The 17,036-nt window shown below is 42.1% G+C and overlaps 1 protein-coding gene across 1 annotated transcript in view; it reads left to right on the plus strand.

The window, feature by feature from the left end:
* WWC1 (WW and C2 domain containing 1) overlaps positions 1-17,036 on the plus strand; it is a 227,517-nt gene that overhangs the window by 122,585 nt on the left and 87,896 nt on the right. The window contains exon 5 of the mRNA XM_063447439.1: positions 12,554-12,633. Coding sequence (XP_063303509.1) covers positions 12,554-12,633 — 80 coding nt within the window. The remainder of the gene's footprint in view (positions 1-12,553; positions 12,634-17,036) is intronic.

A 17,036-nucleotide genomic window follows, 5' to 3' on the forward strand; every position in this document is an offset into this window, starting at 1 on the left:
GAAAGTTGCATTGACTTATTTACTGTACACATCAACTTTCCTTCGACTGCAAAGATCAAGCACCATTGTGAGCTCCAATTTAGACACTTTTGAAACAGTTCCAATCACACTTGGTGGACCTTGACCTTGAGTAGTCTACTCAGCTTGGACAAGAGGGAGGTGGCCGATCCCTCTTCTCGTAGATTCCTTGCCATTAATAGAGGCCATTAGAGCAGGGGTTCCCAACCCAGTCCCTAAGTACCCACTACCAGTCCAGGATTTAGGGATTACCCTGTTGTGTCTAAAGTTTTTTAAATCCTGGACTGTTAGGGGGTACTTGAGGACCGGTGTTGGGAACCACTGCATTAGAGTCTACATTCTCCTCCACCGTGAGCGTTTTGCTGACACACATTGCTACTGTTGTTGCCCTATTGCACAACTTAATAAGCGCACTGAAGAAGTGGCGTCTCCTCCAGTGTGGCGGAAACCAAATACTCACTTGACTCCAGTGGACAGCTGGCCCATATTCTGTCCAGATTGGTCGAAGTATTTGCTGATTTCTCGGATCGACCACCAAATGCACACCCATGCACCACAACAGCGAATCCTTACCTTTCCTGTGAATCTGGTACCAGGGGTTCCTCTCAAGAACTCAATGAAGCTGGCCTCTTCAACGCAGAAGACCTCGGAAACCGTCACCACTGTTCCATGTGTGAGCGGAATACTCATGTCGTTACCACCTGGGGCCCAGTGTGTTGAGTATTTTTTTTTATGCAGCAGCATCCACCACAGCTCATGAGTCTCACCCAACACACTTGTCTATATAGACAAATACTTTCACCTGGGCCTATGGTTATTATTGTGCGGGACAGTATTTTGACTTTGGAGGGACTTGGTTAACCATGGAACTGTGCCAGGGATTTCATATTGGGCACATCACCACTTGTTTCTATAGCTTTGGGCCAAGGTATGTTTAAATTTGCAGATATGCTTATGCTTCATGTTGTTATATATTATGTTCTGTGCTCTAATGAATCAATAACGACCTATTTTCTTTATTATAAAGAACTATTATTTATAAAATAATTAAAATGTGGAGTGTGTTACGCTGACATAATAACATATAACACATAACTGCAAGCAAATGTATAGATTTTCATTAAAAAAAAAACTATATAAATGCATGGCTGGTGGCATAACACACTATGACAAGAACTGAGTGACAGGAGAGACCAGGAGAACTCTACCATAGCTGCTGTGATTATTCTTATTGTAAACACATCCCATGCTTTGCTAGAGGAATATAATATTGGAAGAACAGACATCACTCTGGCATGACTGCCATGTGGGACATGCACCCTGCTTGAGGAAGTGTTCAAAAATAGGATAGTGAAGAATACAGGTAGGAGTGTAACGAGTGAGATTAATACCGATGAGCCCGGCAAGATGGCTGTGGTGACACTGGAGAAAAGGTAAGTAGTTAATTAATAACCCATAAAGGAATGAAATATAGAATTTATCACTAGAATAAGGATATATTTATTGCTTAAGGGGGTGTTGACAATGAAAGTTAATCTGTAATGACAGATTTATTTTTAATGTTAATGCTATTTTTATCACATAACCAACATATGAAATACATATTAAGCCTCTAAGCTTGTAACGCTTGTTGATTTAAGGATCAACAAAACTAAAACATAGTAGACAGCTTTAAATAAATTATATAAATTGTTGTAATGTCAACTGAAACCAGTTATGCTGAAACAGATAATTCAGTAACTATGTATCATAGAATTGGAATGTTGGTTAGATTTGCTGGATGTTGTTCACCTAATAAATCAGTATTTTATTTATATAATTCAGTTTTTAGATACACAGGGTATTTTCTGTCATGGTTCCCTGTTTCGAAAACGTACGATGCACGCATAGATTTACAGTTTACACTATGGCTTGCTGATCTCAGCTGTTAATTTAGTTGCATGTGGAGACTGCAAGTTTTATGATTCCTGTCATGACAGGTTAAACTTAGCAGGGAGCAACTCTTAAATGTATACATATTGTCAGGGACCAGGAACCAGACAGAGACGGAACTAGATGCAAACACACCTTTATTGATAAATAACAAATAAATAACAAAAGCAAAGTCCAGGAATCAAGCAGGGGTCAGTCACCAGAGCGGGTAGTCAGACAAGCCAGGGATCAGGAGCACGGAGAGCAGCGGAGTCAGGAACAAGGCCAGAGTCAGGAACCAGGAACAAACAGGAAACACAGGAACAAGGAGACTTCTGGGAAACAGGAAACCACGCAAGGGCAAGGAGGTTCTGGGCTTAGCTGCTTAAATAGGCAGAACTGATTAGCAGCAGGGTTGATTACTACTCATAGGTGAGTAACCGTGGCAACAAGCAGAAGGAGCTCATAGTAATTGCAGCTGAAAACTCAATCACTGAAACAGAAAGGGTTGCTATTTAAAACAGCAAAGAAACCCTGACAGTACCTCCCCCTCAACGACTCCCCCCATCTCTGCTGGTGGGTCCAGGCTTCATGGGGAAGCGGGCGTGATAGGAACGAAGGAGGGATGGTGCATGGACATCAGAGGCTGGAACCCAGGAGCGTTCCTCTAGACCGTATCCTTTCCAGTGCACCAAGTATTGGATCTGTCCTCTGAAGACCCGTGAGTCAATGATGCTGCGTATTTCATATTCCTCATGATTGTCAATCAGAACAGGACGTGGACGTGGCACTGAGGTGGTGTAGCGATTACAAACCAACGGTTTCAAGAGGGAAACATGGAAAACATTTGAGATGCGCATGTTAGCAGGAAGGACAAGTGCGTAAGCTACAGGGTTAACCCTTCGAAGTATACAAAATGGCCCAACGTATCGGGGTGCCAGTTTTTGTGAGGGAACACGGAGGCGTAGGTTACGGGAAGACAGCCAGACCCTCTCTCCGACCTGATAGGTAGGTGCAGGAAGGCGTCTGCGGTCGGCCTGGAGTTTGTAGTTCTGCATTGCGCGTTGCAAAGAATTCTGAACCTGCACCCAAGTGGAACGGAGTTCCCTGAGATGTTCCTCCAATGCCGGTATCCCCTGTGGCAAGAACGTATCAGGCAACATGGACGGTTGAAACCCATAGTTTGCCAAGAATGGGGATAGCCGGGAGGAGGCATTAATCACACTATTGTGGGCAAACTCCGCCCAGGGTAGCAGATCAGACCAGTTGTTCTGGTGGTCAGAAATGTAGCAACGCAGAAACTGTTCCAGTGTTTGGTTAGCTCGTTCCGCTGCACCATTGGATTGCGGGTGGTAGGCCGAGGAGAAGGAAAGCTGAATTCCCATTTGCGTACAAAAAGCTCTCCAAAATCTGGACACGAACTGGCTACCCCTATCTGAGACTATCACTTTGGGTAACCCATGCAAACGAAAGACCTCACGAGCAAAAATTGTTGCAAGTTCCTGGGAAGTTGGTAGTTTTTTCAAGGGAATGCAATGCGACATCTTCGCGAATCGGTCAACAACCATGAGAACGACTGTATTGCCATGGGAGACCGGAAGATCTACGATAAAATCCATGGACAAGTGGGTCCAGGGTCGTTCACCATTAGGTATGGTTTGCAGGAGACCGTCGTGGGGTTTTATTTTGAGCGCACACAGGACAGGCAGCTACAAAAGCGGTGACATCCGAACGGAGACTAGGCCACCAAAATTGCCGGGAGACGGACCATATTAACTGGTTTTTGCCTGGATGTCCAGCTGCTTTGGGGTCATGGTATGTACTCAATAGTTTCATACAGAGGTTAATAGGTACAAAACAACTGCCATTAGGTTTCTCTGGAGGAGCATTACTTTGTGCAGCCAGAATCTCCTCGCCTAGGGGTGAGGTGAGGTTAGTACGGATGGTTGCCAGTATATGGTCCGGAGGAATCACAGGAGTAGGGGTTATCTCCTCTCTAGATGGAGGGGAGAACTGTCGAGACAAGGCATCAGCCCGAATGTTTTTAGTACCGGGCAAGTAAGAAACCACATAATTGAATCTTGATAGGAAGAGAGCCCATCTAGCTTGCCGGGGGGAAAGCCGCTTAGCTTCGGAAAGATATGTAAGATTCTTGTGGTCTGTGAGGATGAGGATTGGCACTGAAGTACCCTCAAGAAGGTGCCTCCATTCTTTGAGAGCCAAAATTATGGCTAGAAGTTCTCAATCACCAATCTGGTAATTGCATTCCGCCGGGTTCAATTTCCTCGAGAAATACCCGCATGGATGCCTGGAGCTCTCAGGGTTAGGACGTTGAGACAGGAGGGTGCCTACTCCTGTCTCAGACGCATCGACTTCAAGAATGAATGGTAGGGTTAGGGTGTGCCAGTATAGGAGCAGCAGCAAAGGTGACTTTGAGAGACTCAAAGGCAGTAATGGCTTCTTGTGACCAATGCTGTGGATCAGCATCTCTCCTGGTCATGTCCGTGAGAGGTTTAACCAAGATAGAAAAGTTGCGTATGAACTTCCGATAATAATTGGCCAAGCCCAGAAAACGTTGTATAGAGCGAAGACCCGTAGGTCGAGGCCATTTTAGTACAGCCGAAAGTTTCTCAGGATCCATAGAGAATCCAGCATCTGAGATAACATATCCCAAGAATGTGACCTGTTTGCAGTTAAACTCACATTTTTCCAATTTGCAGAACAGATTATTTTCTCTAAGTCTCTGTAGAACACGAGAAACGTCTGCGTGATGGTTCTTGAGAGATGTGGAATGGATAAGAATATCATCAAGATAAACCACCACACATTGCTGCAGCATATCTCGCAGGACGTCATTTATAAATTCCTGGAAAACCGCTGGAGCGTTGCAAAGACCAAAGGGCATTACTAGGTATTCGTAATGGCCGCTCCTGGTGTTAAATGCGGTTTTCCATTCGTGGTCCTCTTTTATCCGGACGAGATTATATGCCCCTCTCAGATCAAGTTTGGTGAAGACCGTTGCTCCCTTGAGGCGGTCAAATAACTCCGTGATTAATGGAATGGGGTAGGCATTCTTAATAGCAAAAGGGTAATAAGCGCTCTCTTCTCAAGGGTGAGCAGCAGTTCACCAACAAGGTTTTCCCTCTACCTTGTGATAAATGGACAGATAAAATAGAAGGGTGAACAGCGCTAAAGATCAGAAATTGTACATACGTTTAGTAGAAATACTGGCCAGCGGAGTAACTTAAAAAAAAGGAGAAACAAAGATACAAATAATGGTACAGTATGTATGAACGATATAATTCCACAAGAACAAAGGTGTTATATTCACACTCACACTTTGAGGAGCTATATCAGTTCGGTGTTGAGAGCTTGGACGGAATAATCCCCGTCTATGGATTTCTTGAGGTTCCGGATCGTTGGTGAGTTTATAGGTGTAAGTATTCGTTATATGAAAAACAAGAGTAAAATACGCCACATGGTCTAGTACGTAAATATAAAATATTGTAGTAAGAGTAGATGATCCTACTTACATATACTAGAGCAACGACCTGCTCTAGTTTGGAGAATTTCAGGTGGAATAATCCCCACCTCGGGATATAGTGGACCCAGGTATAGCACCAAAGCAGTATTAAATAGGAAGGAGGACAAAAAAAATGACTGGATGGTTTAAAAATGATATATACTTTAATATAATAAGAAAAAAGTGAATAATACACTATAAAACCAGTCCTGTATAAAAGTCCAAAATTCTTCCTCACTTGACGCGTTTCGCCGAAGCTTTCTCAAAAGTGAATGCTTGCTGCTTGGGGTGCTTGAGATTATATACCTTCTCTGATGATGAAAATCGATTCTGCTGTGCATATTTCCTCATTTCCTGTTTTCAGCAAGATGGCATAGACAGGAAGTTCTCCGGACGCCATCTTGGATGTGGGCAATTTATGGGAAAGTTCAAAAATAGGAATCAAAGGTATACAATAACATAATAACACATTGGATCAGATAGCAACTTGAATAATTACAGATATGGGCACACATAGGGTATATGATAGTGGAAATCGATTCTATTATGTGTATTTCCTCATTTCCGGGTTCCAGCAAGATAGCATAGACAGGAAGTTCTCCGGACGCCATCTTGGATGTGGGCAATTTGTGGGAAAATTAAAAAATAGAGATCAGAGGTGTACCATAACATAATGACATATCGGATCAGCTAATAACTTAAACAATTACAGAAATGGATACACATAGAGCATATAAGTGATATAAAAGATATAATAATAAATTACTTAATAGTGTCATAAACGAAACTATTCAGGCATTCTTAATAGTAATGCGATTGAGACCCCTATAGTCGATACAGAGTCTCAACTCGCCATCTTTTTTTTTTTACAAAGAAAAAGCCGGCCCCGGCAGGAGAAGATGACTTCCGAATAAAACCTTTAGACAGTGCATCGGTAACATACTCCTCCATGGCTCGATTCTCTGCTACAGACAGTGGGTAAATCCGGCCACGGGGAGGATTGGCACCAGGTTGGAGTTCGATACCACAGTCATACGGACGGTGTGGTGGCAGAACGCTGGCTTGACCTGTGTCGAATACATCTTGGAATTCTTGGTACTCAGCGGGTAAGGAAGAGGCAGAACATGCGCCCAAAACTTTGACCGGTTTCTGGAGACAGGAAAATGTGCATTGCTGGGACCATGATAATATCTCAGCTTTGCGCCAATCAATTGTGGGGTTATGCTTCTGTAACCAAGGGTGTCCAAAAACAACCTGGTAATATGGAGAGGAAATGACCTGGAATTGGATCGTCTCATGATGAAGAGCCCCTACAGCCAGAGATATGGGCACGGTTTCTTGGGTCACGTGGGTTGGCTGTATTGGTCTGCCATCGATGGCTTCGAAGGCTAGTGGAAAGTTGCGAGACTGTAAGGGTATAGAGTGCTTTGATGCAAATGCACAATCTATAAACAAGCCTGCGGCCCCAGAATCAAGAAATGCCCGGGTTTTAATGGATGAATCAGGCCAGGAGAGGATAATAGGCACTAATGGTTTGCGCACACATATCTCTGGGTCTGCAGAAAGACCACCCAAGATCTGCCCCTGACAGTATCTTGGGTGCGGGCCCTTTGCCAGACGAATCGGGCAAAACTTTAACACGTGACCGTGGTGTCCGCAGTATAGGCACAGACCCTCCCTCCTCCTAAAGGCTCTCTCCTCGACCGAGAGGCGTGAGAAGCCTAACCGCCTTGGCTCCACACAGACAGAGGACTCAGGACCAGGAGGCATGAGAGGTGAGGGAGGTGAGGGTGGGCAAGAAAAGCTCGGTGCCAAATCTACAAGAGGCCTCCGCAGGCGCTCCCTGGATGAGGATCTCTCTCGGAGTCTGATGTCAATGAGGGTGACAAATGATATCAGTTCCTCGAGATCTTTAGGTAATTCTCTGGCTGCAATCTCATTTTTAAACACATCGGAGAGACCCTGTGCAAAGGCAGCCACGAGAGTCTCGTTGTTCCAGCCACCTTCTGCTGCCATGGTACGGAATTCACTGGCATACTCGACAATAGTTTTTGTGCCCTGAGCATTAGACATGAGTAGTTCGGCAGTAGGGGTGGAGCGAGCTGGAATATCAAAAACCCTTTTGAAGGATGCAACAAATTCAGGGTAATTGTAAATAATAGGCTTATCTGCCTCCCAGAGAGGTTTTGCCCAGGCTAGGGCCTTTTCAGACAGCAAAGAAATCATGAAGTGAACTTTGTCACTGTCTGTAGGAAATGCCTGGGGCAGGATTTCAAGGTATCCTTTAACCTGATTTATAAATTCTCTGCACTGAGCTGGGTTGCCCCCAAAATACTGAGGGAGCGGGACAGACCCAGTCATTTCTCTAGCCGCTACAGGTTTGGAGGCTACAACCGGTGCTAGAACAGGAAGTGAGGCAGAGGCGGCCGCAATCGCAGGCTGGCCGGGTACTGGATCCAGATGGGCATACTGGTCCAAATGGTGGTTCTGCTGGTCCCACCGGGTAAATAGGTTAGGTATAGGTGTCTTGCCTGTACCATCTGTATTCATGGCCCTTGCGTAATGTCAGGGACCAGGAACCAGACAGAGACGGAACTAGATGCAAACACACCTTTATTGATAAATAACAAATAAATAACAAAAGCAAAGTCCAGGAATCAAGCAGGGGTCAGTCACGAGAGCGGGTAGTCAGACAAGCCAGGGATCAGGAGCACGGAGAGCAGCGGAGTCAGGAACCAGGAACAAACAGGAAACACAGGAACAAGGAGACTTCTGGGAAACAGGAAACCATGCAAGGGCAAGGAGGTTCTGGGCTTAGCTGCTTAAATAGGCAGAACTGATTAGCAGCAGGGTTGATTACTACTCACAGGTGAGTAACCGTGGCAACAAGTAGAAGGAGCTCATAGTAATTGCAGCTGAAACCTCAATCACTGAAACAGAAAGGGTTGCTGTTTAAAACAGCAAAGAAACCCTGACACATATACATTTAATTATTAAAAAATATATATATTCTGTTGCATACATTGCTGTTGAGTTGATATTTAATTCCTCTCCTGTATGCCTGAATGAAGACCCATGTTGTTGTTGGTGTTGTTATTATTATTATTATTATGTTATTATTTATATAGCGCCAACAAATTCCGCAGCACTTTACAATGGGTGGAGGAACAAACATGTAGTTGTAACCAGACAAGTTGGACACACAGGAACAGAGGGGTTGAGATCCCTGCTCAATGAGCTTACATCCTAGAGGGGGTGGGGTAAAGTGACAAAAAAGGCAAGGATAGCATTAGACTAATGACAGTCTAGCAGAGAGTTGGACTCAAGGAAGTATGTCAATCTCGCATACACAACTCTTTCAAGGTTCTTAGACGCAAAAGGCAGTAGCGAGATAGGACTGTAGTTGGGTGGGGAGTTAGGGTCAAGGTTGGGCTTCTTTAGAATTGGGGTTACAGTTGCATGTTTGAAGGGTGATGGAAATATGCCAGAGGAGAGAGAGAGAGATTGAGAATTTTAGTGAGAGGTATAGAAAGAGAAAAAGAAAGAATACGGATGAAATGCGAGGGAATTGGATCTAGTGAGCAGGTGGTGGGGCAGGAGGACTGGAGCAGAGCAGAAACGTCTTCCGCTGTAGCAGGTGTGAATGAACATAGAACAGAAGAGGGAGTGAGGTTAGGGGAAGTATTGTAAGGGGAAGAAGAAAGATGAGAGATCTCTTCCCTGATAGTAGAGATCTTGTCAGTGAAGTGAGTTGCAAAGTCTGAGGCGGTCAAGTTAGTAGGTGGAGGAGGAACAATAGGGCAAAGAAGAGAGTTAAATGTGTGAAATAGTCGTTTGGGTTCACTGGAGAGTGTGCTTATGAGGGTATTGAAGTAATTTACTTTTGCAGAGGAAAGAGCCAAGCTGTATGAGTGCAGCATAAATTTATAGTGGATGAAGTCAGACGCACAGTGAGGCTTTCTCCAACAGCGTTCAGCAGTACTGGAGTATTTTTGGAGGTATCAAGTCAGCTTGGTGTGCCTAGGTTGTTGCTGCGTTTAAATGTAGGAGGTGCCATGATGTCTAGTTGAGAGGAGAGGGTGGAATTGTAGAAGGAGGTTGCAGAGCTAGGACAGATGAGGTTTGAGATAGGTAAAAGGAGAGTTTGGAGATTAGTGGAGAAATGCTCTAGGTCAAGACATTGGAGGTTTCTGTGAGATTGATGTTCAGACAGTGGTGTCAATTGGGTCTTGGGTGTGCCGATGTCAAAAGTGAGAAGATGGTGGTCAGATAGAGGAAAATAAATATTGGAGAGATCAGAGGCAGTACAGAGATTGGTGAAGGCGAGATCTCATCCTAGACCCCATGCATACAAAACCCATTCACATCTCCTGTCAGAAGGAGATCGATTGCGGCTAGGAGTGAGAGAGTCAAAAAATTAGTACAAGGCATGAGATGAGCAGACAGGGGTATATGTTAAAGTGGTTGGGGGGAGAGGAGATACTTTTATACTGAGGGAGAAGGAGGAAATAAAGAGGAGGTGAAGACAGATCATCGCTAAACTGGGAAAAACGTAAATTGGAAATAACTGGAATATCAAGAGCAGGTGAAGGTAGGGTAAATATTAGGTTTTATGGGTTAAAAAAGTGCAGGAGTGTACTAATATGGGGCAGTGTGTACACCTGTTATTTTTAAATTTTGAGTGTGACAGACAATCTATAAATGTAATAATGAGCATGGGGTGAGGTAGTGAAGGGACGGTGGGTATCAGACTTTCTTACAGCAGTATTGGGGTTTGATAGTTTTGAAATCAGACTGTTGAATGTGAGGGTCAGATTGGCTTGCAATAAAGCTGAGGGATGGGGATATGTATCTAAACACAGAGATTAAGGGATGGTTATTCAAATAAAAACAAACATCAATAAAAGAAGGGAGGGGTCAGAGGTCAGTCAGAAATCAGAGGGGAAATAGAGGAATGCATATAGGTGAATAAAACAATTACATACAGGGCTAGCAAAACTACACTTTAGCATGACAGACAAGATATAAAGGCAAGAAAACATACAATGCACACAGGATATATAAAATAAAATAAATGTACTGGGTGGTTAAATTAAATATAAATGATGCTGTGCACGATAGAGTCTTAGTGTGGTCTTCCAGAAGGCTACCTTTGCTTATTGCAGACGATCAGCTGATGGAGCACAGACTTTCTTACAGCAGTATTGGGGCTTGATAGCTTTGAAATCAAGCTGTATAACACCTACCCCCCGTTCCCACTTTTTTCCCCCTCTCTGATGTGATTAGCCCTACCTTGGAACACTTCCTTAAAGGGTTCCTTACTGCAGGCATCTCATTGAAGTTGTCTTGATGCAGTGTCCCAGTCCCCTTTAGTCCTGCAATGTAAAACATTGCAGATTTAAGAAACGCTCTGCATGAGAACATCCAGCGTCAGTAAAATCACCATAGGAAAGCACTGATTGCGCTCGCCGCGCATGCGCATTAGTGCCCCCCATTGAATTATCTTAGAGGAGGCCGAGCACTGGAATCGGGTGAGCAAATAAAGGTGTGTTTTTTTTAATCCTTTCTGAGCTGGGGAGTTGGGGGGGTGCACAAGGTAGGGGGTGACCAGAGGGCACTATAGTGTTAGGAATACAGCTTTGAATTCCTAACATTATAGAATCCCTTTAACCCCTTAAGGACACACGACATGTGTGACATGTCATTATTCCCTTTTATTCCAGAAGTTTGGTCCTTAACCCCTTAAGGACAGACGACGGATATATTCCGTCATGATTCCCTTTTATTCCAGAAGTTGTGTCATTAAGGGGTTAAGGGGTTAAACTAGGCAATCCACTCATATAATGCGGACCACTATCGTGCCAGGAAAACATACTCGTTTTCCTTGCACTATTGTGCCCTGAGGGTGTCCCCACCCTCAGGGTTCCCCTACCGCTGGGCTGGATGCCAAGTAAGGGGTTAAACACTCACCTTTCTCCAGCGCCGGGCTCCCTCGATGTTAGAGAATCTCCTCCCTCTTCTTCCGTCATCGGCTGAATGCGCATGCGCGGCAAGAGCCGCGTGCGCATTCAGCCAGTCTCATAGGAAAGCATTCTAAATGCTTTCCTATGCACGCTGGCGTCTTCTCACTGTGAAAATCAATGAGACCGCCACTAGAGGCTGGATTAACCTTAAAGTAAACATAGCAGTTTCAACCCTTTCTCAGAAAGGGTTGATCCTAAGCTGAAGTGGTCTGCGTGCCTATAGTGGTCCTTTAATTGCCAGTACATCAGCATCACAATGGACTAACATCATGATAGATTTTGATTGAAGCCAAACGCCTTAAGTGTTGCACTTTAGAGACATGTGCACCTTGTGACAAGTTACAATCATTTTGGAGTGTTAATAAACATCCCCTTTGCACTATGTGTCTTCTTATTTCTTTTGTGTCCCACCTCCTTTTAAGAAAGTTACAATCATTTTGGGGTTTTAATAAACATCCCCTTTGCACTATGTGTCTTCTTATTTCTTTTGTGTCCCACCTCCTTTTAAGAATAGATAGAGTGAAAAGTAAACAAAGGAACGTGACCAACTCTATTTGTCACTGCACTTTTACAAACGCAAACATCGATATATGTTTTTGTTCGCTCTATTCCATGTGAGTTTAACTTACTGTATATAGTTGTCCACATGTTAGATACATATATACTAGTTACACTATATCATTTTTGTCTTATTCTCTTTCTTTTTTCCTTCAATTTGAACCTCATTTAAGTGCATATTTTATTAATTTGTTAGTGAAGGTTATTTGATTATTTTACTTGATGGGGATTTTGTGTTACATATTAATGATTTTTAACACATACATCTATAAAAGCTTAGCAACAAAATTGTAGTGCTTTTTATAGGCAATTATCACTATCGATAAAATTAATGTTGTTTTGTTTGTTTATGTAAATATATATATATATTTTATCATTTTAAAGGAAATTCCTCACCATAACCTCTCCCCACCAAAATAGATAGCTTTATAAAATGTCAGGTCATTTATAAATGGGTTGTTTGTTCCCCTTTATAGAATGTTACATTGTGTTAAATATTGGCTATTTTATGATTTTTCAGGTTAACAAACTGAAGAGAGAAGTTGTTTATATGAGAGAAGAATTGCAATACAAAGAAAATGGCTACCAGACACTGAAACAGTAAGTTTAACGGAGTTTAATTGTCCAAGTTCTGAACAAAAAAAAAAAACCTAGAATTTTAGCTATATTTCTGTTCAACCATAATTTACCTCTTTTAAATTAAGTGCACTCACACTTATTATATATAATTTTGTTCAGGAGAAATAGTGCTTTCATGTCACATCAAATATTTATATATGAAACATAATTTAATATTAATAAAATCTAAAAAAAATGGAGAAATTAAGAAATGTTCTATTTTCCAAGTTCTCCGGGGTGGTTTAACTGTGAATGAGTCATAATACTGTTAGCTTTTATTGCAATAAAATACACATATTTGTATGCTGTGATGTCCCATGAGGACAACAATGTACAGGTATACCTGCATCTCTCTACTCACTGAACCGCCGGAGAGCAGCTACGCAGCACAGAAAGTCCAGACAGCAGCTCCCAGCCTAAAGCTCAGGGAAATGAGGGATGGGGTAAAGGATGCAGGGAGACATGGGGGGGACACTGAGACACTAGACACTAGACACACTGTGAGACATGGGACACAGGGAGACCTCTGGGGACGCTGAGACACTTGGGAACACTTGGAAAAACGGGGACACAGACACACATGGGGACACTGAGACAAGGGGACACAGCCACACATGGGGACACTGAGACACTAGGGGACACTGAGACCTGTGAACACTGAGACACTAGGGGACGCTGGGAGACATGGAGACACAGACACTTGGGGACACTGGGAGACATGGGGACACTGAGATATTAGGGACACAATGTCCCCAAGTGTCTCAGTGTCCCTAGTGTCTGTGTCCCCATGTCTCTCAGTGTCCCTAGTGTCTGTGTGCCCATGTCTCTGTGTCCCCATGTCTCTGTGTCCCCATGACTCTCAGTGTCCCCATGTCTCCCAGTGTCTGTGTCCCCATGTCTCCCAGTGTCCCCAAGTGTCTCAGCGTCCCCATGTCTCTCAGTGTCCCCTGTAAAAGATATCTGTAAAAGATTTGTTTTTTACAATATCGAAATTTGAAAAGCTGCATTCCTGGCACTATAGCTCACTCTGCCTTTGCCCCACCCCCCTACATCCACAGTGAGTTAATAGTTAAAAACCCTTTATTTACTTACCTGATCGAGGAGACTGCCACGCGCACATTAGGCCTACCCCATAGGAAAACATTAAATCAATGTTTTCCTATGGGGAAATAGCTGAGGCTGGATGTCTTCATGCAGAGCATGAGGCCATCCAACATCAGTTAGCAGACCAAAAGTCCGGTAAACTAGAGGCTGTCTTTGTGCTGCAATCTAAACATTTCTGTTTCTTTAAAACTGCAGTGTTTTACATTGCAGCAAGTAGTGCAATAAGGACACTTTACCCAGACCACTTTAATGAGCTAAAGTAGTCTGGGTGCCTATAGTGTTCCTTTAAGTGATACCCCCTACTTTTGTAACATGTGCATTTTTGATGTTATCTATATATATTTAATATCACATTAAGGGTTTATATGCTCCCTTTCTATAGATGCACTCATTTATATACTATTAATGATTTTTAATACATTCATTGTATGTATACATTTGGATGATAATCCATCTTTTTTGAAGTATCGATACTATTTAGATTAATATGGAGCATTTCCTATGTTATATCATATGTAACTGCTATTTTTAGCAAAAGCTTGATCATATGTGGGATCGAGTCCTGACACCTTCTTGCCTGTTTTAATCTGTACCTGCCAAAGGGGAGTGCCGCATCTTGGCATCAGCACCATGCTATTACCAACTTAGAGTCGGTTTTTGGATCGCTCTATACTAGGCTAGCAAGTTTATTTTGGATGGTATTTTACAAGATATTGTGAATACTACATTATTATTTATCTGTATCTCTCCTCCCCCTACTCTCATTAAAGAAATTACAAGAAGAGATGTGTGTCGTACCTTAAAGGATCCCTATAGTGTCAGGAAAACAAACCTGTTTTCCTGACACTATGTCATCCTTGGGTGACCCTCACCCTCAGGTTCCCCCTCCCTTGGCGCTGAAGGGGTTAAAACCCCTTCAGCAGCTTACCTTTATCCAGCACCGGGCTCCCTCGGTGCTGGTGACCTCTTTCCCCCCCCGCTGATGTCAGCTCTTTCTCAATGCTTTCCTATGGACGTTCTGCACGCTGGATGCGAATTTTGCATCCAGCGTCGAAGAAGCACCTCTAGCAGCTGTCAGGAAGACAGCCACTAGAGGTTGGATTAACCCTGCAATGTAAACATAGCAGTTTCTCTGAAATTGCTATGTTTACATGTGAAGGGTTGTGGGGATATTTATGGGATGATAATATTAAACAGTTGAGAATTGCCCACTATTTCAATTCTCTTAGATCTTAGAGATCGTTATTATGTAAGTGAAATGTATTCCATACAAATAAAATCACAATTTGTTATAAAAATAGATATAATTTATTGTGACAAATAAAATAATAATAATATTAGGCAGCATGCATTATAATAATCAGTGAATATTTAGTATAACATAAGTATGCAATGCAATGGCTAAACACATTCCAATGACTAACAGCATCAACTGTCAAGACTTACAATATTTATGAGGGTACTTCACAGACAGAAAGCTAAACTTCCAGCGAAAAGCCATAAAACCTTGGCTAACAGTTAGATCAACTGAGTAACCCTTTCAATGCTGGCTAGATCCTCCTAGGCATATAATATCCTATTCTCATGTAATTTTCAATTAAAATAACATTCAAACCAGCTCATTAATCATTTCCTGGAACCATCTAATAAGAATAATCTACCAGATTCTATAAACCGAATTTTAATTTGCCTAAAAATATATCTTATCTTAATTAGAGCAAATCAATACACCTGGATAAAAACAGCGGTATGCTAACACAAAATAATATCATAATAATATATAATTAATCTTAATTCCACGTGCAGAATGGAATGTTTATAACTATATATTCTTTAGTTAACTAAGATTTCTAAATATTAAAATCTGACCATGATTTATCCAGTCATATATCATGCTATTAGATTTTTAATTAATTTAGATTACTTAAATAAAACCAGCATAATTACCCGTTAAGTAGATATTCTCAGCAGATGAGTAGGTAGTCCCAGAGTGAATATCTGTCCTGGATCTCTCTGAATGTCCGAATCTGAAAGGCCAACTCTTCCCTCTCTTCCCTTTGTCCTAACTTTTTAAAGGGAAAGATTCTCTGTACGTCATCAGTTGGTATAACCAATAGGATACTGAAGGTGTGGTCAATCTGCAGATCGCAATTTAGGTATTTGGTCCATAGAGGGTGCAATTGCCTAATTAAACTTTCCTATCCAGGAAAGAGTTAACTTTTCCTGATGACGATTTTGATGTCATTTGGCTTATCTAAAATGACTACCATAACTTAAATTTGCTGTCAGTTCAAAGCGTTTGCCTCAGTCTTTGTGGCTACGACTTTGATCGTAATTTCTAAAATTGACATGTCTAAACTCAATTTCACCCCTTACTTACAATGGGGCCTTGTAAAATTTAGAAAGTAAAATTAATTACTTAGTCTTCTCTGTCACTAGTGTCTGTGTTTAGAATTATTTCTATTCTATTAACATTTAAACAGAGCATTCCATCCCCCTGCTTCATTGCTTATCACTTGGCTTGTTTTTATAATGCATTCCTTAGCTCAGGCTAGTGGCTAATGTTACAGAAAGCAAGAAAATTTTATGTATCTTTGTTAGCCTGAAATCCAGAATGGAGTCCGCTCTGTTCTGAGTGACTCTGGCAATATACACTTTTAATTTCTATTTTAACACAAAATGTCTGCCAATATAAATATCCTGACAGGGTTAAAACCTGAGGAACCTGGCACCCAGACCACTTCATTGAGCTGAAGTGGTCTGGGTGACTATAGTGTCCCTTTAATGCACAAAGGTGCTAGAGTTTAGAGCTGACCAAAAGGGGCTCGAACACATGCAAGAGTAACACCTCGCTTTCCTTAGCACTAATTGCTTCTATTTGTTTACACAAATATTGTGTTTTGTTTGTACAATATTGGACTATAATATAAAAATATTTGTATATTTGCAACTATATACAGTTATGGTGTCAAAGGGGTAAGTGCACTTACATTTTAATGCCACTCTTCATAATATGTTGTGGTTTTTTTTTTGCTTATGTTTTTGTTTTGTTTTTTCTTTTGTGACTGAACTGATACATCCAGAATACCAGAAGCAGCCTTATGTAGCATTGACTATTACATTAGGCCTTTAGAACAAAAGAAAATTAATCAGCAACAGGAATATTTTGTCAAGATGCAAGAATCTGACATTTCTGCAGAGATCAAGCTGTGAAGAGGGATTAACGAGGCTCTTTTTGATCTTGTCTTGATTAACATTTTATGCTCAAAACAACTTTGTTG

This window comes from Pelobates fuscus, chromosome 3, assembly GCF_036172605.1.
Source record: "Pelobates fuscus isolate aPelFus1 chromosome 3, aPelFus1.pri, whole genome shotgun sequence".
Lineage (NCBI taxonomy): Eukaryota > Metazoa > Chordata > Amphibia > Anura > Pelobatidae > Pelobates > Pelobates fuscus.